A 26,436-nucleotide genomic window follows, 5' to 3' on the forward strand; every position below is an offset into this window, starting at 1 on the left:
ATGGGTTGTGTCTGGTGAAGGGAAAGTGCTCAGGTGTGCGTCATCCGGGGACCCCGATAAGAAGACGGACATGGTTTATTACTGCTTCTGTCTTCTCCTTTGCTAAATGCATAGCGCTCAAATGCCTCTTTTACGCAGTCAGTATTTGATCAGTATTTTGCATCCGTGTTTGTAAGCCAAAACCAGGATACCTTTTCTCTATAGGTTCCACTTCTGGTTTTGGCTTACAAATACTGATCAAATACTGATGCAAAATACTGACCAAATACTGAGTGTGAAACAGGCCAATGAGTGCTATGCAGTGAATAGAGGATGCACCTATACCCTGGGTTCACACCTGAGCGTTTTACAGCGCGTTCAAACGCGCTGTAAAACGCTCAAGACATGAAATCCAATGCTTCCCTATGGGAATGGTTCACACCTGGGCGTTTTACAGCGCGTACGAACGCGCTGTAAAACGCCCGACGCTCAAACAAGTACTTGAGCTTCTTTGGGGCGTTTTGACGCGCGTTTGTGGCCATAGGACACTGCAATCAATGACACAAACGCGCGTCAAACGCGCGTTCACTATTACAAAAACGCGCGTCAGAAACGCGCGTCAAAAACGCGCGTTTGACGCGCGTTTGGGAAACGCTCAGGTGTGAACCCAGGGATAAGGATTCCTCTATTGGCTTCAGTGATCATGTGACCACTCGGAGTTTCAGGCATAGAAGAGCTGCCAGGTCTTAGCAGACCCTGATCAGCTCTACCTGTGTATAATGCCCCCACAGGAGGGCTGTTTTGCCCAATTAGGATGCCTTCACACACGGCAGATTTTGTGGCAGAAAATTCCATGACTGAAAATCAGATCCATTCATTTGAATGGGGCAGCAAGCAAATGGATTTCTGCAAAGGCCATTAGGGCTCATGCACACAAATGTATTTTTGTTCCATGTCTGTTCCAGTTTTTTTGCGGACCGTATGTGGAACCATTCATTTAAATGGTTCCGCAAAAAAAAAAAAAAAAAAAGTTACTCCATGTACATTCCGTATGTCCGTATTTCTGTTCCACAAAATAATAGAACATATCCTATTTTTATCCGCTTTCAGGCTCATCACACGACCTCATGTATTTTGCGGTACTCCAAAAATACGGATGATGTCCGTATTTATTCTGTATTTTACGGAACGGGGCAGCTGGCCCCTAATAGAATAGTACTATATTTGTCTGTAAGGCCTCTTGCACACGCACATTTTTTCCTTCCGTTTCAGTTCCGTTTTTGCGGGTTCCGTTTGTGGTCTGTATGCGGAACCATTCATTTCAATGGTTCCACAAAAAAAAATGGAATGTACTCTGTATGCATTCCGTTTACATATTTCCGTATATCTGTTCCGCTAAAAGATAGAACTTGTCCTATTATTGTCCGTAACGTTCCATCGCTCCATTCAAGTCAATGGGTCCGCAAAAAATACGGAATGCATACGGAACACATCCGTATGTCATCCTTTTTTTGCAGATCCATGCCCACTTTGCCCATGTGTTTACTGTTTACAAACATTACTGTACATTACAGTAATGATTACAAATTTTATATTTCCGTTTGCGATCTGCGATTTTTTGCTGAAAAACTGAACGGAAACACAATGGAAACAAAAACCGGAACAACGGATCCGTGAAAAACGGACTGCAAAAGACATACGGTGGTGTGCAAGAGGCCTAATGTGGACAATAATAGGACATGTTCTATTTTTTGGCAGAACAGAAATATGGACATATGGAAATGGTATGCACACAGAGTAACTTCCGTTTTTTTGCAGACCCATTGAAATGAATGGTTCCGCATAAGGTCTGCAGAAACAATGGAATGGACATGGAAATAAAATACGTTTGTGTGCATAAGCCCTTATGGACAATGATAGTACTGTTCTATTAGGGGCCAGCTGTTCCGTTCCACAAAATACGGAATGCACACGGATGTCATCCGTATTTTTTGTGGATCCGTTTTTGCGGACAGCAAAATACATATGGTCGTGTGCATGAGGCCTAAAGGTGAATGGAACTGGTTTACAGTTGCAGAGTCTTCTGCCACAAAATCTGCTGCGTGTGAAGGCTCTGTTACAGCGGCAAAATGGTCTTTATTGACCTCTTGGTCATATGTGGCAAAAATATATATTAAAAAATTAAGTAAATAAATATTATGTGGCAAAAATATGTTAAATCTATTAATTAATATATACAATTATAAACTATATATAAAATAGCGCGGTGTATTTCTGTAAGGTGCTTTCAGCATAAGAATGCTGGTGTGTGTGCCTATCACATATACGTAAAAATGAGCTAATCGATTCTAAATTAATCAAATTCAACCTGAATTTCCCAAAAATGTATGTCAAATCCGAATCCAATTTTTTGCAGATTTGATTCAGGCAAATTTACAGCCATTTATCAGATCTGAATATGGGAAAGAGGAAGGAGGATCACATGACCCCGGCATATAGGCAGGTATTTCCCGCCAAAAAGAGAACATTGTCATCCACAACTTTTTGAGGTAGCTGGAGCACTTTCCATTCAGGTTGGATTTATTGGGACCCAAATCAGTTCAGCCAAATTAAATCTGAAAGGAATTTCAATAAATGTGCTGGTCCCTACATATAAGTGTATAGCATAGCAGAGCTGAATGTGCATGGAGCAGATTCCAGTACAGATAGACCTTGCAGGTGCCTGGGACCGTGCTGCAGAGAGGGTGTGCTGTCGTCACAGTGTGTCAGTAAAGTCTGAGGTCAGTCTCCCTCGGGGTGAGGGACACAAGGTCCCCGCTCCCTGCCCCCCGCACTGCGGCCATTCCTGTCACGTCAGCCGGGGAGCGCGGCTCCTGCGCGCCATTTCTCCTCTACTTCAGGAATCACAACGAAGTTTCCGCAGCCTTATGTCGTATCCATATTGTGTATACTGTCAGGTGTACCGGCGATATGTAAGTCACGATAAGATCACCTCGCTGTTTCTACAATAGGAATGTGGGCTGAATGTCGTTCTAAAAAAAATATAAAACCAATATTCGTTCATAACTTTATCCACACGGCTAAAAAAATAATTCTAGTAATCGGCAGGAACATAATTCTGCGTGTCCGTATGTTTAGAAGAAATACGATATATGGAGATCGCGTGTGTGCGTTTCTTCTCTGTATTATAATAGTGTTCGTTTAATAATAATAGTAATAATAGTAAGGTAATAAAAAGAAATACCTCGGAGAACAGAGCGAGTAGAGCCGTGCAGATCACGGCAGGGGGCGCTGCAGCACACACCTGGCGGCAGGTAGCAGGTGCCTCATGTCCACTGCCCCGGGTCATAGCGACAAATTGTGCGACTGTAGAGTGTGCTATTTCTATTAGATATTAGATAGATAAATACAATAGATGGATGGATATGAGATAGATATTAGATAGATACAATAGATGGATAGATATTAGATAGATAGATAGATAAAATATAGGTAGATATTAGATAGATACAATAGATGGATAGATATTAGATAGATATTAGATAGATAGATAAAATATAGGTAGATATTAGATAGATACAATAGATAGATAGATATTAGATAGATATGAGATGGATAGATATTAGATAGATTCAATAGATGGATAGATATTAGATAGATAGATACAATAGATGGATAGATATTAGATAGATACAATAGATGGATAGATATGAGATGGATAGATAATATATAGATAGATAGATATTAGATAGATAGATACAATAGATAGATATAGATAGATATTAGATAGATACAATAGATAGATAGATAGATATAGATATGAGATGGATAGATACAATAGATAGATAATATATAGATAGATGCGATAGATAGATAGATATAGATATGAGATGGATAGATACAATAGATAGATAATATATAGATAGATGCGATAGATAGATAGATATAGATATGAGATGGATAGATACAATAGATAGATAATATATAGATAGATGCGATAGATAGATAGATAGATAGATATAGATATGAGATGGATAGATACAATAGATGGATAGATATTAGATAGATACAATAGATGGATAGATATTAGATAGATACAATAGATGGATAGATATTAGATAGATACAATAGATGGATAGATATTAGATAGATACAATAGATGGATAGATATTAGATAGATTGATACAATAGATGGATAGATACAATAGAGAGATAGATAATAAATACATTTTGTTTTATTACAGTTTATATGACCGCGGTTTATAGTAGATATTTGGTATATCTCTATAGAGATGTTATATAAGTGATCTCGGTAAGTACCTGCCATCCAGGGGTGGCTGTAGGTTCATCTGAGTTCTGCCCCCTGGCTGTGAGGACACACACTTACCTTTCCCAGCCCTGCCCCCACTGTCCTCCTCCATGTAGATGTCACTTCCCCTTTTATTTCTCTCTTTGTAGATTATTATATCATTAATTTTCATATGGATATAATTACACCCAAAAATCGAACTAGATAGGAATATTTCTAAACCCACATAACTCTGAAATAACGAGAACAATTGTTACTGTGACCTTTGCCCCAGCTCTTTCCCGGGAGTGCTGTACTGTAACCCCCACTCTCCCCCTCCAGAGTGGGGTAGTAGTCGGGATGATGGTGATTATCTCCCCATACATATTTGCATAGCTTCCTCTTTAGAGGGGGTAGTAGTAGTGTGGATGATGGTGGTTCTCCCCATCCACTTTTGCATAGCTTCCTCCTAGAGTGGGGTAGTAGTAGTGTGGATGATGGTGGTTCTCCCCATCCATATTTGCATATCTTACTCTTAGAGTGGGGGTAGTAGTAGTGGGGATGATGGTGATTCTCCCCCCATCCACATTTGCATAGCTTCCTCTTAGAGTGGGGTAGTAGTAGTGGGGATGATGGTGGTTCTCCCTCATCCACATTTGCATAGCTTCCTCTTAGAGGGGGTAGTAGTAGTGGGGATGATGGTGGTTCTCCCCATCCACATTTGCATAGCTTCCTCTTAGAGGGGGTAGTAGTAGTGGGGATGATGGTGGTTCTCCCCATCCACATTTGCATAGCTTCCTCTTAGAGTGGGGTAGTAGTAGTGGGGATGATGGTGGTTCTCCCCCATCCACATTTGCATAGCTTCCTCTTAGAGGGGGTAGTAGTAGTGGGGATGATGGTGGTTCTCCCCCATCCACATTTGCATAGCTTCCTCTAAAGAGGGGGTAGTAGTAGTGGGGATGATGGTGGTTCTCCCCGTCCACATTTGCATAGCCTCCTCTCTCCCCGGAGAAGTGAAGCCTCTGAAGGCCATTAGTCCTCTCTGTGCCGGCGCTGGAGCCTTTCAGCCATTGTGGGGCCTTGTAGCCGCCATTCTCATGCTAATCGGGTGTGTTAAATATCTTTTTGTCCCCCTTTCAGCGTTTTGTCATTCAGTTTATCCAGTTTTGGTCAGCCATTTTATTTATTTATGCGCCTGCTCCTATTCAGGGGCTCATGTATTTTTTATTATGTTGTTTCACTGTCATGCAGTGTCAACTTAGTCTATTCAATGGGGGCTACTTGAAGGCTGGAGGGACAAAGCGTGTACACATCGCACTGCCATTCAGTGTGGCCAGCTGGATGGGCTGAAAAAACCTGCTGAAAAGAGGAGGCTGACAATGGGCACAGAACAAGTGCACAATGCTAACAGTTTTCCAAATACCACTGATTGCTTTCCTCACAATGGCGAGAAAGCAGCCGCTTCTTCTGAGCTGCACTTCAACAAACAACACCCTGACAAAACCTCCCAGCCCCGGCATTGTCCCCGGACAAAACCCCCTCGACTGCCTAAACGCTCCCACTGAAGGACAGAAAGGAGCCCTTTCACCAGCGCCTTATTTCCCTGCCAGGAAGAGGAGAAAGGCAGAGGCAGGAGGGGGGCATTGTCAAGGAATTCATAATATCAGTCCTTTAAGGAGAGGGGCCAAGGGAGAGATTAGCAAAGTCTCCAAAGAGCCAGACACTCCTGGGAAATGTATGGGATTGTGGAAGTGACACGGCAACAAATGCCTCCTTGTGAAGGCAGCCCAGCAGTGCCCTGGAGGCCCTCACCCAGCCCATGCCTGGCATATTCTGTCATTATATCATCTGCAAAATACCCCCTGATACAGCATGCCATTGCTCAACCCCTGGCAGAGCGTGGGACTGAGGAATGTCACAAAATGCCATGACAGGAGCCAAGAGGGAGATGGCAATCAAGTTCATCTCCAGTCCTGGGGACATTCACCTGTCCTGTGAGAGGATGAGGGGGGTATCGTGGACATGGAGAGGCACTGTATTCTCCAGTCCTGGGGATGTTCACTTGTCCTGTGAGAGGGAGGAGGGGGATCTCGGGGACATGAAGAGGCACTGTGTTCTCCAGACCTTGGGATGTTCACCTGTCCTGTGAGAGCAGGAGGGGGGTCTCAGGAACATGGAGAGGCACTGTGTTCTCCAGTCCTTGGGATGTTCACCTGTCATGTGAGAGGGAGGAGGGGGGTCTCAGGAACATGGAGAGGCACTGTGTTCTCTGGTCCTGGGAATGTTCACCTGTCCTGTGAGAGAATGAGTGGGATCTCGGGAACATGGAGAGGCACTGTGTTCTCCAGTGCTGGGATGTTCACCTGTCATGTGAAAGGGAGGAGGGGGGGTCTCAGGAACATGGAGAGGCACTGTGCTCTCTAGTCCTGGGGATGTTCACCTGTCCTGCGAGAGGAGGAGGAGGATCTCGGGAACATGGAGAGGCACTGTGTTCTCCAGTCCTGGGGATGTTCACCTGTCCTGTGAGAGGAGGAGGGGGATCTCGGGAACATGGAAAGGCACTGTGTTCTCCAGTCCTGTGAAAGGGAGGATGGGGTCTCAGGAACATGGAGAGGCACTGTGTTCTCCAGTCCTGGGGATGTTCATCTGTCCTGTGAGAGCAGGAAGGGGGGTCTCGGGGACACGGAGAGGCACTATGTTCTCCAGTCCTGGGGATGTTCACCTGTCCTGTGAGAGGAGGAGGGGGATCTCGGGGACATGGGAAGGCGCTGTGTTCTCCAGTCCTGGGGATGTTCACCTGTCCTGTGAGAGGAGGAGGGGGATCTCGGGGACATGGGAAGGCGCTGTGTTCTCCAGACAAGCAGCAGGAAGTTCCTTGTTGAGAAATGAGGGGCAGCTACAAAAAGCAAAGGAAAGGCTTGAAAGGATTTAATTAACCGTGTCAGGGATAATTACCCCTGGACAGCCCAAATTAGTTTTGCATAATCGCTCCCAAGCAGATGAATATTGCAAACTCCATGAGGACCAGATTTAAGGGGATCGCTTTAATTACAGAAACAGCAGATTCAATCCGCCTGGTATATTTGATGGCGACCTGATAGGGGAAATAGACATTTTCAGGTTACAGTTGCTAATCGGTAACCTAATTACTCTGCATCTTAGATCTCTATTTCAGATGCTTCGTGGGACATGGAAGCTCTGACAAGCTGAAGTGTCCTGGGACTTTCTCCTCACGATGTTATAGGACACCTGGCTGTCCTCCTGAATCACGAATGCTAAGATAATACAACCACTTGGTTTTATCTCCTTTCCTATTCACGATTAAAAATGTGATAAATCTGGTTTTTGGCTCTGAGTAACAATGGCTTGATTTAGATTTCCTGGTAACTCCATTCACGAGGGAAACAAAGGCAGCCTTTAGGGGATAAGTTACACTTCACCTGGACTAAGCACGTCAGGGCGATGCAGATAGACATCTTGTTAGTATACCCAACAAGAAGTAGAAGACCCCCCCCCCCCCTCCTTTTTACCTATGAAGGGCTTTATTTCAGCTCTTTGTTCGGCGCCTTCAATCCCTCTACACACAGGTTGTCATCTCATATTAAACCAGACCTGGACACACACAAAACAAGACATGGGCAGGAAATTGTTAAAACCATTTCTGCTTTTACTTTGTATTACAGAAAGCCAAAAAAATAAAACAAAATAAAAAATAAAAAGTACAAGTTAGCCAGCTCCATTCACAAATATTAGTCAAGTTGTACACCTTACAAAAAGAAAGAAACCAGAACTAAAGAAGTGACTGGATGAGACTCCATGGTCTACTGTAAGCTACTACAGAAATAGACCTTCTGGGCCACCAAGAAATCAGAGATGGAGACTCCACCTTTAGACCGTCTGGGGGCAAACACTTTATACTCTTCTAAAGAATAAATATAAATGTCTGGAACATAGAGAAACGAATTTAAGAGTCACATATAGTTTATCTTTTCTAGAATTTAGACTCGGAATTATTAGTGAGCAGCAAGTTTTCTTTACAGACCTAGCGTTTTCAATTTACACATTTACACTTATCTTCAAGACCCTGCTTTCCAGTGTGACCTAGGTAGGTAAGTACCTATGAACGGTCAGAGCATCGTTAGACGATCCTTCTCTACTCACAGATAGCTCTGCACCAAGGCAGGGGTACCATTATTTTTTATGGAGGTACAACATCCCAACTCCAAAAAAAAAAAGCTTTCTTGAGCGTCCAGCAAGTGCATGCAGGGGAAGATCATGGAGTCCATTTCATCATACAAGTGCAGAAAGAGGCAAAAGGTGACTTCTGAAATGTTCTTTGCTTGTTGGGGCGACCTTCTCCCCACCGATTCAGTAGTAGAGGGACTTGCATAGGACTTTGATGACCACAAGCACCTCCACACTGAAGGAGCATGATATGCACAGTAGGTACCACAGATGACCCGTGCCATCATCACAAATGCTCACATATTTCCATATTTTCACAGCATAGAAAAAGACAAATACCCAACCATGGTGCATGAGCGCTAGAAATTCCACACACAGGACTTCCCAGGAGCGAGTTCATATGTCCCACATGGAGTGACACCTGGGTGCCGAGTGCCCTGCCAAGGGCTGCCATGCTGTCATAATGCTGCTGCATAAGCTGTGGCAGGGTAAGGGTCCAACTGAGGTTTCCCCATTCCTGGGAAGAGGATGTAGGCTAAGGGGGGCTGCAGTCCTGGACTGGGCCATCCCGTGCAGTTACAGGGGATCATGTAGCCGGGGTTTCCAGGAGAGGGGTGAGAGTGAGTGTGCCCACCACTGGCAGCCGCTGCTGCAGCTGCCGCCGCTGCCACCCCCGGGAAGCCCCCTCCGCTGGACTGTGGGTATCCGATAGATGAGGCATAAGGGAGGGAGGAAGAGCTGGATGTGATCTCTGCCATCTTGGAGCTCAGGTCAAATAGGGAGTAGTGACTGGAGGCGCCGCCAGCAGCAGCCGCCGCCGCTGCCGCTGCTGAGTGGGGGAAGAAGACGCGCGCGGCCGCCGCCGCCGCAGCTGCAGCCGCCTTCTCAGGGTTGGAGAGCAAAGAGTCAGTAAGTACCCCGGCACCGTGTATACCGGCAGCCTTCAGTCCCTCATGGTCCCCGGCCAGGCTGTACGGCATAGGAAAGGCAAACTTGTCCTTCTTGAGCAGAGTCTTGGGCTTCCTGCGGGGCCGGTACTTGTAGTCCGGGTGCTCCTTCATGTGCATGGCTCGCAGCCTCTTGGCCTCGTCTATGAAGGGTCTCTTCTCCGACTCCGTCAGCAGCTTCCATTCTGCCCCCAGCCTCTTGCTGATTTCCGAGTTGTGCATTTTGGGGTTCTCCTGGGCCATTTTCCTCCTCTGAGCTCTGGACCACACCATGAAAGCGTTCATAGGTCTCTTCACATGGTCCACCGGCTTAGACATCTCCAGCGGTCTGAGAACTCCACAGCAAGTCCTGGATGGCTCTTTCCAAATGTTGGCCGGTTGTTAGAAGTGGAGTTTATGAGGGGGTCGTCATGGTGAGGGGGTCACACAGAAGACTTGTGGAGTGTTGGCATAGGTAGGAGAGCGGGCACCTCCGGGCTGTGAGGAGAGAAGCAGGGAGAAAGTTAGTGGCTGAGCTGAGGCAGTGACAGAGTGCTGAGGAAGTGGCGGTGACTGGGGGCTGTCCTCAGCAGTCAGTCACAGGCAGCTCTGGAGCACTCACCGGCCAGCCTGGGACCTGCACACATGGCATCCTCTGGGCTCTCACTGGTTCTCCGGGTTCGTGCCCTGCCTTCTCTCACTCTGACTGGGAGCACAGCAGAAAGGGATTTTTTTTGGGTAACTGAAAGTGGGCGGGAGAGGAAGGTGGGTGTGTGGTGGGGGAGGGGCAGGAGGAGGCTCATTCACCACTGCTGCCTGTAAGACCCTCACCTATCAACCCCCTTCCCCCCGGTCTGCAGCCAGGTGCTCGGGCAGCATATTAACACCATGCCCTTATACGGTGTACTCATTGTAATGAATAGTAAGACACACCTGTTACCAAGTGGCACCTCACCTGCTTTATGTATCCTCACAGGTAGCACCTTACATCTGATCGCACTCTGCCACCATTCTGCTTAGGAAGCCACCTCACCTGGATGGCAGTGCTCTGAAGCCATCACACCAGGATGGCAGTGCTCTGAAGACACCACACTAGGATGGCTGTGCTGGGAAGCCACCTCACCTGGATGGCACTGCTCTGAAGCCACCACACCAGGATGGCTGCGCTGTGAAGCCACCACACCAGGATGGCACTGCTCTGAAGCCCCACACCAGGATGGCAGTGCTCTGAAGCCACCACACCAGGATGGCTGCGCTGTGAAGCCACCACACCAGGATGGCACACATCTAAAGCCACCTCACCTGGATGGCACACATCTGAAGCCACCTCACTAGGATGGCACACATCTGAAGCCACCTCACTAGGATGGCACTGCTCTGAAGCCACCTCACTAGGATGGCACTGCTCTGAAGCCACCTCACTAGGATGGCACTGCTCTGAAGCTACCACACCAGGATGGCACTGCTCTGAAGCCACCTTACCTGGATGGCACTGCTCTGAAGCTACCACACCAGGATGGTACTGCTCTGAAGCCACCTCACCTGGATGGCAGTGCTGTGATGGCTTCACCTGTCAGCCCACATGGTGCGGCTCTGTGCACACACTACACCTCTCCTTTGTCTCGCTCCCTGTTTACACTTCCCTCTGATCTTATCGCACTGCTATTAGTACCTGCACATTGTTCTCTCCTGTACCATTCAGCTCCTGAAAGCACAAGAGCTGTCACCAGGGTTTAAGTAACAAATTGAGTTGACAATCAGGACGGACTAGATCGCCCTGTTCGGGGCTTGTCAGTGTCAAGGTGGCGTGCCAGTGTGGTATGTGTGGTGCCCGTAACCCCTCCAGTGCTGGAATCTTAGCACTCACCAGTGGAGATGATTGTAGAGAATCGCCCCATCCCACCTAATCCTCCAGGGAAAGCCCCACCTGTAACTAAACAAGCGGTCGTCAAGGATTCTCGCTGCAGATTGCTTGGAGGGAATTCATGTCGGACTCAGCTATGTATGTGATTGTATTTCTGGGACTTGTAACCATCACATCTTATGTACAGTCAGTGCTAGGGACAGGTTTACTGACCTTAAACAGATAATATAAAAATTGTGTGTGTATATTAATAATATATATTATAACGTGTTGTATTTGTGTATTTTAAATATATATATATATATATATATATATATATATATATATATATTCATCCTACCACGTCTTTTTTAATTAGATATAATAGATGGAAAAATAGATCTCTATACAACGTGAAGAGACAATAAAAAATAAACTATATATTTTTATGTGTATTGATATGAAGATTAATAAGTTGATAAGAGGGCAACAAATCCTTAATTTTGATAAATGTACAATGACAAGTGAGTGATTAGGGCAGAAGATGAGAGGTGATCAGATCAAGAAGGGGAAGAAGGAGAAGAAGGGGAAGAAGGGGAAGAAGGGGAGGAAGGAGAAGAAGGGGAGCGGGGAAGAGGTTGGGAAAATGAATTCAAAAACAGACACAAGGTGCTCGGCATAGAGAATGTGTTCTGTAATAGTTATACAAGGGCTGCGGTTTTATTATCACAATGCAACATGCTATATATATATATATATATATATATATATATATATATACTCCTGTCAATAGAACCAGATCTATCTATCTATCTATCTATCTATCTATCTATCTATCTATCTATCTATCGTGTATTTATCTATCTAATATCTATCTATCTAATATCTATCTATCTATCTATCTATCTATCTATCTATTTATCATCTATTTATTTTTCTAATATCTATCTTCTATCTAGCTATCTATCTAATATCTATCTATTTATTTATCTATCTATCTATCATCTATTTATCTATCTAATATCTGTCTACATATCTAATATCTATCTATCGTGTATTTATCTATCTAATATCTATCTATCTATCTATCTATCTATCTATCTAATATTTATTTATTTATCATCTATTTATCTGATATCTATCTATCTAATATATTTCTTTCGATCTATCTATCTATCTATCTATCTATCTATCTATCTATCTATCTAATATCTATCTATTTATTTATATATATCTATCTACTATCTATCTATTTATTTATCTATCATCTATTTATCTATCTTATATCTGTCTATCTATCTAATATCTATCTATCTATCTATCGATCGATCATCTATTTATCTAATATCTATCTATCTATCTATCTTATATCTATCTAATATCTATCTATCTATTCTCTATCTATCTATCTATCTATCTATCTATCTATCTATCTATATATCTATCTATCCATTAATCCAGTGTTTCCCAACCAGTGTGCCTCCAGCTGTTGCAAAACTACAACTCCCAGCATGCCCGCACAACCAAAGGCTGTCTGGGCATGCTGGGAGTTGTAGTTTTGCAACAGCGGGAGGCACACTGGTTGGGAAACACTGCATTAATCTATGATCTATCTATCTGTCTATCTATCTATCTATCTATCTATCTATCCATCTAATATCTATCTATCTATCTATCTATCTATCTATCTATCTATCTATCTGTCTGTCTGTCTATCTATCTATCTATCTATCTATCTATCTATTATCTAATATCTATCTATCTATCATCTATCTAATATATATATATATATATATATATCCAATTATCTATCTATCTATCTATCTATCTATCTATCTATCTATCTATCTATCTAATATGTATAATCTATTGAGTATCTATCTATCCATCTAGTCATATACCCCTCTGTCTCATAGTTATATGAAATATTGTCTTATCTTCTATTGTCACAAGGCATGGGGACTATTAATCCTAGCAATTTAGTCCTCTCCCCAAGGTGTGCCCCAAACTGCTGTATATATGTAATTTGCCACTACTGATTGCGACAGTTATGTTTTCCATTAGTTGACTGCTTCTTATATACAGGTACATATAGGCAATGTGCACCAATGTGCACACATTTTTCACGCATGTTCATAAATTAAAATCAAATTTAATATTTACAAAGACAACATTCAGAAAAAAATCTTTCTACTCAACTTACTTGAAAAGCAGTTATTCATCTCTTTCTATTGTAAATTCTCCCACACGTAAAAGGTCCAAGTACAAACAGATCATAGCATTATCTAGATTTCAAGTCAGATTCAGAACCACTAACCAGGTAGCAATTTCCAAGCATGAAAGCAGTACAAGAGCAGTGGTTACAGTCCGATAAGAATCTTCAGCTAATCACTGTAAATGACTGACAAGCTGACTCACATGCCCAGCAGACTTACCAACGACTGTATTTATTACCCACTCTGTGTTTTCATCACTTTGTTTGTGCTATAAAAGCATTTCCATACAATGACTAAGTAGCTGACATTTTCCTTTGTGTAGCCATCGGCCACCAATACCACATTACATTCAGCTGTCAAAAGTTGCCAGGCACCAATGCCATAAAGCTGTTACACAGCACCTTCTTACCTGTTGTGTGCTTGGCCTGTGTGTGTGTGTGTGTTTGTAACTCTTATCAGCACAGTCTTTGCGTAAACTACTAGAAAACAAGAAAAGCTTGTTCGAAGTGAGGGTGATTATATAACTCATCATTTGGGATTCGAATTGCTTTGATGTACTCATTTGCATGCTTGTAAAAAGTTACAATGTCTGTTGTTCCCTGTAAATAATTACAGGCTGTCTTTAAAAAATGTATGTCAGTGACTTAGATTCTAGAGCACAATAAAAAAAAAGCACCATGATAGAAATATTCAAGAAGAATGATAGAAAATAGTTCTAACATGTCTAGACTATTTGTTTCTGTATATGGATAATGAAACTTAAAGCCTATGGACAGCTTCGGGGCAATTCTTTATGATTGCATTTTATTCATTTTGGGCTAAAAATAATTTTTCAGTAAGTCTTTATTAAAAATGTTCAGCCATTTATTAGAAACAAGGGTTAAAAAGCAGTCTGTTTGCGGGCTCTCAGTTTCTGGTTTCTTTGAATCCTGTCATCTGATGTAGCTCCTATCTCTGATCTCCTGACCTCATATGTAGGACAAATGGAGTATAACCCCCAAAAAAGCAAATACACGGGTGCCAAACACCAAAGATCTTTATGGATTTGCTTCTTTTATTCCAAAAACATGCAATGTGTATCGGGGAGTAACCCCTTCTTCAGACAAAAATGGACATCAAATATCCAGTGCAAGTATGACATCTGGAAGATACTCACGATGCGGAATCACGCACCGGAAGCATAAAGTACCTTTCAAACACTATCAAAGTGGTTGTGACTGTTCACAACCAAAAAATGTGAGAGAAATACCTTCAGCTCCAACAACTTTATACTTACATTTGGGTCAGACTGGCGCTGTTTTTATTTTTATTATTCCATCATCTTCTGACCTCATAAACATTAGAGCTTAATATTTTATCTAACTGATAAGAATATGGCTTAAATATCAGCTATATCACGCCAAGAGATTATCTGACAATATTGCCGTCCAATTAGACCAATAGTTGGTGTGTATAACAAAAGATCTGTGTGTAAATGGACATTTGACCAATGAGTGGTCAGAAAATCTGTCAGACAATCTGTGTGGTAGCAGGGCTGTATTCATTGCAATGTGAGCAGCACTGCAGTCAGCATCTGAAAGTGAGTGGCTAAAATAATACAGGTGGAAAATCTGTGTCATTCTCATGTGATAATAGTGAAAAAGTTCAATATTGTAGATTCATGGTGTCACACTGTAATGAGATAATCAACAAAGAAATTCTGCAAAGGTTTCCTAAGCTTTTAAATGGTTCCTCAGTCTGTTTCAGTAGGTGAAACAGTTATGGCGAAGACTGCTGACTTAATAGTTGTCCAGAAGACAGTCATTGAAACCCTCGATAAGTAGGGTAAAGCCACAAAAGATCATTGCCAAGCTGGCTGTTCACATAGTGCTGTATCTAAGTTCAGTGGAAGGAAAAAGTGTGGTAGAAAAAGGTGCACAAGCAACAGGGATAAACTCAGCTTTGAAAGGATTATCAAGAAAAGGCCAATCAATAATTTGGGAAAGATTCACAAGAAGTGGACTGCAGCTGGATTCAGTGCTTCACAAGCCACCACACAAAGACATATTTAGTACATAGGCTACAACTGTCACATTCCTTGTTTCAAGCCACTCATGATCCAGAGATAACATCAAAGGCATCTTACCTGGGCTAAGGAGAAAAAGGACTGGACTGTTGATCAGTGGTCCATAGTCCTGTTTTCAGATAAAGTAAATTATTCATTTCATTTGGAAATCAAGGTCGCAGAGTCTGAATGAAGGGGAGAAACACACAATCCAAGTTGCTTGAGGTCCATTGTGAAGTTTCCATCAGTGTTGGTTTGGGGAGCCATGTAACATAGTAACATAGTACATAAGGCCGAAAAAAGACATTTGTCCACCCAGTTCGACCTGTCATCCTGCAAGTTGATCCAAAGGAAGGCAAAAAAAAAAAACCCTGTGAGGTAGAAGCCAATTTTCCTCACTTTAGGGGAATAAAAAATTCCTTCCCGACTCTAATCAGGCAATCAGAATAACTCCCTGGATCAACGTCCCCTCTCTAGTAGCTAAAGCCTGTAATATTATTACGCTCCAGAAATACATCCAGGCCCCTCTTGAATTCCTTTATTGTACTCACCATCACCACCTCCTCAGGCAGAGAGTTCCATAGTCTCACTGCTCTTACCGTAAAGAATCCTTTAATATGTTTGTGTACAAACCTTCTTTCCTCCAGACGCAGAGGATGTCTCCTCGTCACAGTCACAGTCCTGGGGATAAATAGAGAATGGGATAGCTCTCTGTACTGACCCCTGATATATTTATACATATTAATTAGATTTTCCCTCAGTTGTCTTTTTATATATAGGCCTGATTTTGATAATCTTTCAGGGTACTGTAGTTGCCCCATTCCAGTTATTACTTTAGTTGCCCTCCTCTGGACCTTCTCCAGCTCTGCTATGTCTGCCTTGTTTACAGGCGCCCAGAACTGTACACAGTACTCCATGTGTGGTCTGACTATCGATTTGTAAAGTGGTAGGACTATGTTCTTATCACGGGCATCTATGCCCCTTCTGATGCAACCCATTATCTTATTGGCCTTGGCAGGAGCTGCCCGACACTGGTTTTTGCAGCTTAGTTTGCTGTTTATTAAAATTCCTAGATCCTTTTCCATGTCAGTGTTACCGAGTGTTTTACCATTTAGTATGTACGAGTGACTTGCATTATTCCTTCCCATGTGCATAACTTTACATTTATCAGTGTTAAACCTCATCTGCCAGACCCCTGAGGTACCCCACTAGTGACAGTGACCCAATCTGAGTGTGTACCGTTAATAACCACCCCCTGTTTTCTATCATTGAGCCAGTTACTTACCCACATACAGACGTTTTCTCCCAGTCCGAGCATTCTCATTTTATATACTAACCTTTTATGTGGTACAGTGTCAAATGCTTTGGAGAAGTCCAGATATGCGACGGCCATTGATTCGCCGCTGTCAAGTCTAGAACTTACCCCCTCATAGAAACTGATTAAATTAGTTTGGCATGACCGATCCCTCATGAAGCCATGCTGATATGGCGTTATTTGCTTATTTACGTTGAGATGCCCTACCATAGCATCTGTCAGAAAACCTTCAAACTGTTTACCCACAACAGATGTTAAACTTACCGTCCTATAGTTTCCAAGCTCTGTTTTTGGACTATTTTGAATATTGGCACCACATTTGCTATGCGCCAATCTTGTGGGACATTCCCTGTCAGTATAGAGTCAGCAAATATCAGAAATAAGGGTCTGGCTATGACATTACTTAATTCCCTTAGGATACGGGGGTGTATGCCATCCAGTCCTGGCGATTTGTCTATTTTAATCTTTTTAAGTCGCTGTTGTACTTCTTCCTGACTCCCCCCTCATTACTCTTTAAAGGCCAACACCTTCAGATTTATACTTTTTAACTATTTATATAATTGAAGAACATTTTAGGGTTAGTTTTACTCTCTTTGGCAATTAATCTCTCGGTCTCTAGTTTGGCCGCTTTTATTTGTTTTTTACATGTTCTATTTTTTTCCTTATAGTTTTTCAGTGCTTCAGTGCTACCTTCCTGTTTTAGTGTTTTATATGCTTTCTTTTTGTCATTTATTGCTTTCTTTACAGTTCTGTTTATCCACATTGGTTTCTTTTTGTTTCTTAAACTTTTATTCCCATACGGTATGTACCTCTCACAATTAGATTTTAGGATGATTTTAAAGATATCCCATTTTGTGGCTGTATTTTTTATTTTTGAGGACTTTGTCCCAGTTAGTTAGCCCTATGGCCTCTCTTAGATGGCTAAATATAGCTTTTTGGAAGCTTGGTATTTTTGTTCCTCCCTGTAGAAACACTCTTTTGAATGATAATTGGAAGGTTATTACTTTATGGTCACTATTTCCCAGGTGTCCCCCAACCTGCACGTCTGTTGTTCTGTCAGGCCTATGTCTGCTGGTGTTGGCCCACTGTGTTATATCAAGTCCAAAGTCAGCATAGCTGTCTAACCAGGAACTTTTAGAGAAGTTCATGCCTCCCTCTGCTGACAAGCTTTATGGAGAGGCTGATTTCATTTTTTCAACAGGACTTGGCACCTGCCCATTGTTGGGTATATAAAGAAAATGCTTGATATACACTCACCTAAAGAATTATTAGGAACACCTGTTCTATTTCTCATTAATGCGATTATCTAGTCAACCAATCACATGGCAGTTGCTTCAATGCATGTAGGGTTGTGGTCCTGGTCAAGACAATCTCCTGAACTCCAAACTGAATGTCAGAATGGGAAAGAAAGGTGATTTAAGCAATTTTGAGCGTGGCATGGTTGTTGGTGCCAGACGGGCCGGTCTGAGTATTTCACAATCTGCTCAGTTACTGGGATTTACACGCACAACCATTTCTAGGGTTTACAAAGAATGGTGTGAAAGGGGAAAAACATCCAGTATGCAGCAGTCCTGTGGGCGATATGCCTCGTTGATGCTAGAGGTCAGAGGAGAATGGGCCGACTGATTCAAGCTGATAGAAGAGCAACGTTGACTGAAATAACCACTCGTTACATCCAAGGTATGCAGCAAAGCATTTGTGAAGCCACAACATGCACAACCTTGAGGCGGATGGGCTACAACAGCAGAAGACCCCACCGGGTACCACTCATCTCCACTACAAATAGGAAAAAGAGGCTACAATTTGCACGAGCTCACCAAAATTGGACTGTTGAAGACTGGAAAAATGTTGCCTGGTCTGATGAGTCTCGATTTCTGTTGAGACATTCAAATGGTAGAGTCCAAATTTGGCATAAACAGAATGAGAACATGTATCCATCATGCCTTGTTACCACTGTGCAGGCTGGTGGTGGTGGTGTAATGGTGTGGGGGATGTTTTCTGGGCACTCTTTAGGCCCCTTAGTGCCAATTGGCCATCGTTTAAATGCCACGGGCTACCTGAGCATTGTTTCTGACCATGTCCATCCCTTCATGACCACCATGTATCCATCCTCTGATGGCTACTTCCATCAGGATAATGCACCATGTCACAAAGCTCGAATCATTTCAAATTGGTTTCTTGAGCATGACAATGAGTTCACTGTACTAAAATGGCCCCCACAGTCACCAGATCTCAACCCTATAGAGCATCTTTGGGATGTGGTGGAACGGGAGCTTCGTGCCCTGGATGTGCATCCCTCAAATCTCCATCAACTGCAAGATGCTATCCTATCAATATGGGCCAACATTTCTAAAGAATGCTTTCAGCACTTTGTTGAATCAATACCACATAGAATTAAGGCAGTTCTGAAGGCAAAAGGGGGTCCAACACCGTATTAGTATGGTGTTCCTAATAATTCTTTAGGTGAGTGTATATTTCTATATCTATATATACAGTTGCAAGAAAAGTATGTGAACCCGTTGGAATGATATGGATTTCTGCGCAAATTGGTCATAAAATGTGATCTGATCTTCATCTAAGTCACAACAATAGACAATCACAGTCTGCTTAGGGCTCGTTCACATCTGCGTTATTGTCTTCCGGCATAGAGTTCCGTCGTCGGGGCTCTATGCCGGAAGAATACTGATCAGGATTATCCTAATGCATTCTGAATGGACAGTCCGTCCTTCAGGATGCATCAGGATGTCTTCCGTTCCGGAACGTAACAGTTTTTTGGCCGCAGCAAATAGCGCAGCATGCTGCGCTTTTTGCTCCGGCCAAAAATCCGGAACACTTGCCGCAAGGCCGGATCCGGAATGAATGCCCATTGAAAGGCATTGATCCGGATCCGGCCTTAAGCTAAACGTCGTTTCGGCGCATTGCCGGATGCGACGTTTAGCTTTTTCTCAATCGGTTACCATGGCTGCCGGGACGCTAAAGTCCTGGCAGCCATGGTAAAGTGTAGTGGGGAGCGGGGAGCAGCATACTTACCATCCGTGCGGCTCCCGGGGCGCTCCAGAGTGACGTCAGGGCGCCCCAGGCGCATGGATGACGTGATCGCATGGATCACATGATCCATGCGCATGGGGCGCTCTGACGTCACTCTGGAGCGCCCCGGGAGCCGCGCGGACTGTAAGTATGCCGCTCCCCCGCTCCCCACTACTACTATGGCAACCAGGACTTTAATAGCGTCCTGGGTGCCATAGTAACACTGAAAGCATTTTGAAGACGGATCCGTCTTCAAATGCTTTCAGTACACTTGCGTTTCTCCGGATCCGGCGTGTAATTCCGGCAAGTGGAGTACACGCCGGATCCGGACAACGCAAGTGTGAAAGAGGCCTTAAACTAATAACACACAAATAATTAAATGTTACCAAGTTTTTATTGAACACACCATGTAAACATTCACAGTGCAGGTGGAAAAAGTATGTGAACCCTTGGATTTAATAACTGGTTGAACCTCCTTTGGCAGCAATAACCTCAATCAAACGTTTCCTGTAGTTGCAGATCAGACGTGCACAACGGTCAGGAGTAATTCTTAACCATTCCTCTTTACAGAACTTTTGGTCTGTACTGTATATAAAAAAATTAAAGGATCAAAAGAAAAATGATGCAAACGATATTGATCCACGAGATGGACATCAACATCTCAAATAGAGTTCAATCGAGAACCTGATTATTTTGTGCAATCAGCAAAACAGGGTACAAGCGTCTATGCAAAAATATAAATGGTTTATTATACAATAGTTTAAAATACAACCAAAAATTAATCAACATAAATTTTATAATATACAATAATATGCAGTACCCAGAATTCACCACTATATGGTGCCAACAAAACACTACTCAACCAACACAAAAATATTATTAAAGCTGGCTTTAAAATTGTGAGAGATATAAAATCAATGGATTATGCGAAAAACCCAATCAAGAAAATGACAGATACGAGCCCTTGCTCTGCCCAAAATGATGACCAATCTCAGATATGGGGTAGTATTGCAACAAAACGAATAAATTATTGGCTTGATATCAAACTAGGGAATATAAAGATTCCCAACAGAGAGTTTCTCCAATATTATCCCCTTTATTCAGTTATATTCATCGTAACTGAAATCAAGCGAAAATGCTGATTTAGCACTAACGTTACACGTCCGCAAATGAGCGGTTAGCTAGCTAAGCATCAAGCCAATTAATTTATATCAATATTACATAAAACAAAAATATACATTACCCAAGGGTCAAGTGATGTGCAGAGTTTGGGGCAGTCAGCTCTCAAGAGTTTTTCCGATAATACAAATCTTTCTCCAGAGATCTCCCCTTCTTTCTTTGCTTGTTTTTTCTTTCTGTCTCTTCTTCCCCTTTTTGGTATCTGGCTTCTTAACCCAAAACTTATCAGTTGAACACACCTTCCTAGTTTGGAACTTTCCAATCATTGTTGGATGGGTGTGTGCATTGATAAGGAATGTGACGTCATAATACTACCCAGAATGCACTTTTTCTACTGGTGTAGTATTAACTGCTCATATCTAGGTGGTACTGTTGTATAAGCAATAAGCATCATACCATTAAGGGTTAACTCATATATGCCTGATATTTTCAATATTACACACCTCTGACACCTGAAAGGTCTTGTCTTAGAGACGAGAGACAAACTTTGATACATGAGTGTATACTTTGAGGAACATCTAGACAATTCTCACACTGTTGAATTCATGTCCAGATAACAAATACAATGATGCCTCTAAATCTGCAGGTGCCATGTATCTTCTAACTGTCTAAATGTATAATATATTGTTTCAATAACACTAGAATTTTGAACGGCACAGTAATCTTCCCATGGACTTACTTCGGCCTACATGAAAATCCATACAAAACAGTGAATATAAATCAACATTGCTCTTAAATGCATCGAATACCCATTAAAATTAGCATAAGTAGATATAACTGTTTACACTCATGAAAAGGCACAATACCATACTGCTAAAAGTATCAATACCTGCTTTAAAAACCATGATATTACTGTGCTTAATTGGCCAGCAAACTACGACTCCCAGCATGCTCCATTTATTTCTACAGAGTTCTGAGAGCAGCCAAGCAAGGGGGGCATCTTGGGAGTTGTAGTTTTACCACAGCTGGAGTGCCAAGGTTAGCCATCACTGACCTATAGGATATTGTCAGGAGGAAGATGAGAAACACCAGACCCAACAATGCAGATGAACTAAAGCCCAATATGAAAGCAACCTTGGCTTCCATAACACCTCAGCAGTGCCACATGCTGATCGCCTCCATGCCATCCCACATTGATGCAGTAATTCATGCAAATGGAGCCCTGACCAATTATTGAGTGCATATACTGTGCATATATTTCAGTAGGCCAACATTTCTGTATTAAAATAATTTTTAATTGGCCTTATATAATCAAATTTTCTTAGATTCTTGGATTCGGGTTTTCATTAGCTGTAAGCCTTAATCCTCAACATTAAAATAAATAAATGCTTGAAACAGATCACTCTATGTGTAAAGAATCCATTCCATATATCAGTTTCACTTTTTGAATTGAATTACTGAAATAAATTAACTTTTTGATGATGTTCTAATTAATTGTGATGTACCTGTATATGAACCAAGTATAACGTCAACCAAACCCTTGTAACATCTCAATAACAGCGACAACTGTGGGTTTCTATGGTAATTTTTTAAGCTAAGCAAATGTCTCTTTTATATTTAGGATCAGATTGAAGTGAACAAAGTTTTGAATTATTGACTAATTCCAGTACTGAACTGACCAACTAAGTAAGGTAAATGCACATACAAATAATTCAATATTCTTTCAGTTGTTCTGTTAACTTTTTTTCTTCCATCTCTCAAGAGTTTTGGTAATAAACATGAATTTTTTTAAACTTATTTTTATCAGAAACATTTGAACCATTGTGACTTTCTTTTCTTAATGACTTGACCCCAAGTGGCATCAGTGAAATGCCACTTGGGGACAAGTCACCAGTGAGGCCACAGTGTCGCATGTGGATACTTAATAATGTAATGGAGTGGCAGGAAGTAGGTTACTTTTTATTCTTTTACTTTTTAGAATCAACATTATACTGTCCAAAGTGAAAACTGACATAAAGATTGAATGACTCTTTATGGCTTATATTTATATCCACAGAATGTCAAGTTATGCTGTGGATATCCTCTGCAGATTTCACTCTGCAATGTGTCAGGTGAAGTCCAGGACAAAGTTGCAGCCGATATCTGTATGCCTTCCCTGATCATCCCAGTGTATGAATCAACGGTAACAATAATCTATTGTTGTGGGGCAATGCTGTTGAGCAAACTACTGCATATTAGGAGCAGTGACTGTGAGGGATGAGAATCCATTTTGTATAAAAATGTCCTCTATCTTGTGTATATTAGAGATAGAGGTCAGTGTCTTGAATGGCGCTTATAGGGTTAATCTAAAACAAGGCATGAAAAGTTCAGCTCATGTGTGCACCCACATCCCCCCCACACACACACACACAGAAGAGGAGAGAGGAATGGAAACCTACGTATGGTCTTATGCCCTATATCTTTTTACCGCAAATGTCATATTTGTCATGTGATTTTTTTCTGTTTCAAGCCTATATTATTGTGAGCTTGTCTTTGGAATAAAGAGAAATATGATCCTCAGGCATCCAATGTTTGTGTCAGTTTCCCGAGCACTCAAATCCCTTTTAATTTGGATTCCAACAATTATAGGTGAAGGGATATTTCCCTTACAGTGACAGACAAAGACAACAGAGGGCCTCTGTGCAAGAAGGATATAAGGGCCCTTTGTAGTAGTCCAACTGCGGATTCAATGACAGCAGGGTGCTAACCATAGAGCAATTCATTAATATCCTGTGGTGGACCTCCAATGGAGACAGAGCATGGATCTGCAATGGACCCATGAGGATGGGAGACTGGCTGTAGATAAGAAGACCCAGCCCTAATTACACTTAACACACTTGGGGCTTGGGCCCTGCTCTCTTGTGCTGTGCTCCGGCCCCCTGACCCCATCTTTACGCAGCACATCAGTGGCTAGCTGCTCCCATCCAAATCCAGACGAACACTCAATCTGTTTGTCCTACGGCTGCACTAAACGATTAATTTAGTAATCGAGTATTCTGTCGATTATTTTTTTACGATTAATAAAGTACTCTAATAAGAAAAACCTTCTTAAAATAACGTATTGCTTTATAAAAACAATATGTATTTATTACAGTTCTATAGTAAAAATAATAGCATACACATACGGCTTCCATATAATGTCCCCCCAATTCCCCCATGATGGCACTGCCATCAGCACCTCCATGCCACCCAGATTGCCATGATGTACCCCTTCCCCAGTGCTTCCATGCCATCCACCATGTCCCCCGACCCCAGTGCCATCAGATCAGCAGCCCCTAAATGCCATGTCACCTAGTGCCCCCATGATGGCACTGCCATCAGCCCTTCCATGCCATTCAGATTGCCATGATGTCCACCTTCCCCAGCACCTCCATGCCATCCACCATATCCCCCACTACCCCAGTGCCATCAGATCAGCAGCCCCTCCATGCCATGTTCCCCAGTGCCCCCATGGTGGCAATTTCATCAGCCTCTCCATACCATGTCCCCTAGTGCCCCCATGATGGCAATGCCATCAGCCCTTCCATGCCATGTCCAGTGCCTGCATTGCCATCCACTATGTCCCCCAGTGCCATCAGATCAGCAGCCCCTCCATTGCCATGTCCCCAGTTCCCCCATGATAGCACTTGCCATCAGCCCCTCCATGCCATCCAGATTGCCATGATATCCCCCTTCCCCCAGTGCTTCCTATGCCATCCACCATGTCCCCACTCCCCCAGTGCCATTAGATCAGCAGCCCATCCATGCCATGTCCCCCAGTGCACTCATGATGGCACTGCCATCGACCCCTCCATGCCATCCAGACTGCCATGATGTCCCCCTTCCCCTGTGCCTCCATGCCATCCACCATGCCATCCACTCCCCTAGATCAGCCCCTCCATGCCAAATCACAGGTGCCCCTGTTAACCCCTCCCCCTGCCAATAATTTTATAAATGCCAAATCGCAGTTGCCTCCATTAACCCCTCTCCTACCTGCCAATAACTTTATACATGCCAAATCACAGGTGCCCCCATTTCCCCCCCGCCCATGCCAAATCACAGATGCCCCCATTAACCCCTCTCCCCTGCCAATAACTTTATAAAGCCAACTCACAGGTGCCCCCATTAATCCCTCTTCCCCCCCGCCAATAACTTTATGCATTTCAAATCACAGGTGCCCCCATTTCCCCCCGCCCATGCCAAATCACAGGTGCCCCCATTTCCCCGCCCTGCCGCTGCTGCCTTTATACTTACGTTTCCTAGCAGTGAAGCGTGCGCTGACACATGGAGTCCGCAGGAGACGCATCTTCATCCCAGCATGTACTGGGAGGAACCTGACATCACACACTAACAATGTGTGAATGCAAGGCCCTGCAGCGCAGTGCCAAGTCGGGAGGCCACGGAGAGGTGAGTTAGAAGCTTCATTTCACTCACACTCTGTGGTCATGTGATTTAAACGAATCGTCGATGCAGGGAAACTGAATCGAGGATTTTTTTTTTTGCCTCGATTACATCAATTAAATCAATGAATCATTCCAGCCCTAGTTTGTCTCTTTGCTGAGCAAGGTCTCTCCAGTCTGAGGCATCTGTTAATGCATACATTTTTGGTATTTATTAAATGGATGGCAAAAATAGGATGTGAACCCAGCCCTAGTGTCAGAATAAGCACCAGTACACAGCGGAGCAGCGTGGCGGAGAGGGGAGGCCGCCATGTACTGAAAGAGCGCTAACTGGTCCTCATGGTCAGGGATGAGGACTGTGTTTCCCAAGGATCATTTTCTACTGGGAAATACAGGGCACAGTTTAAGACACTAGAATCTATATAATATAAAGATATTAGCCCTACCCCCGAATTAATTATACAATTAGGCGTTCATTTATTATATAGAAATACGCCTATGTTAGGCGTATTTCTGACAGAGATTGTGGCGCAAAGGTCCTTAGCACCACAATCTGCATATTTTACTGGCTCATGCCAGACCTAAAAAAGGATGGCGTGGGCAGTGAAAGGGATACAGTTATGGCCATCCAGTTATTGGATACCACCACCATACATTGACCGGATAACACCTCTGTACAGTGACCGGATAAAAGGGAATAAGAGGGCACAGTACAGGGAATGACTAGGGGCACTGCACAGAGTGTGGTAGGAGGACACAATGCAGGGTATAAGGGGGCACAGTACCGGGTGAGGGGCACAGTAGGGAGTGGGGGGCAAAGTCAAATGACCCTGTGACATTAGAAGGTCCTTATGGTGAATGCGGTTCATACACCACAATAATGAGAGGCAGAGAAGTGAGACAAGGGTGTGATTATGTGGCTACAGATAAAAAATGTAACTGTCGGCCAGTACAGGCCCCAAAAATTAGGCAATAGACATTCACCTGACAGCAAAGAACTTTGGATTCTGTAGCTGGAGGTACATTAGGCGTTCACAGAATAAATATGTAACTGTCGCCCAGTATAGGCCCCAAAA

The 26,436-nt window shown here is 43.0% G+C and overlaps 1 protein-coding gene and 1 long non-coding RNA gene across 2 annotated transcripts; one reads left to right on the plus strand and one right to left on the minus strand.

Moving 5' to 3' along the window:
• Positions 1-7,995: 7,995 nt before the first annotated feature.
• On the minus strand, positions 7,996-10,089 carry LOC122931163 (transcription factor Sox-21). The gene is made up of 2 exons (XM_044285169.1): positions 10,001-10,089; positions 7,996-9,876 (listed from the first exon to the last, which is right to left on the minus strand). Exon 2 carries the CDS (start codon positions 9,715-9,717, stop codon positions 8,911-8,913), a length of 807 nt encoding a protein of 268 aa, XP_044141104.1. The 5' UTR covers positions 9,718-9,876; positions 10,001-10,089; the 3' UTR covers positions 7,996-8,910.
• LOC122931164 lies at positions 9,242-23,139 on the plus strand. Its single transcript, XR_006388215.1, has 3 exons — positions 9,242-9,361; positions 22,564-22,633; positions 22,999-23,139. It is a non-coding gene; the product is annotated as an uncharacterized LOC122931164 (long non-coding RNA).
• Positions 23,140-26,436: the final 3,297 nt, after the last annotated feature.

This window comes from Bufo gargarizans, chromosome 3 (genome assembly GCF_014858855.1).
Source record: "Bufo gargarizans isolate SCDJY-AF-19 chromosome 3, ASM1485885v1, whole genome shotgun sequence".
Taxonomy (NCBI): domain Eukaryota; kingdom Metazoa; phylum Chordata; class Amphibia; order Anura; family Bufonidae; genus Bufo; species Bufo gargarizans.

Excerpts from the sequence above, each read along its gene's own strand:
- LOC122931163 (XM_044285169.1), bottom strand. The coding sequence starts at position 9,717 with ATGTCTAAGCCGGTGGACCATGTGAAGAGACCTATGAACGCTTTCATG.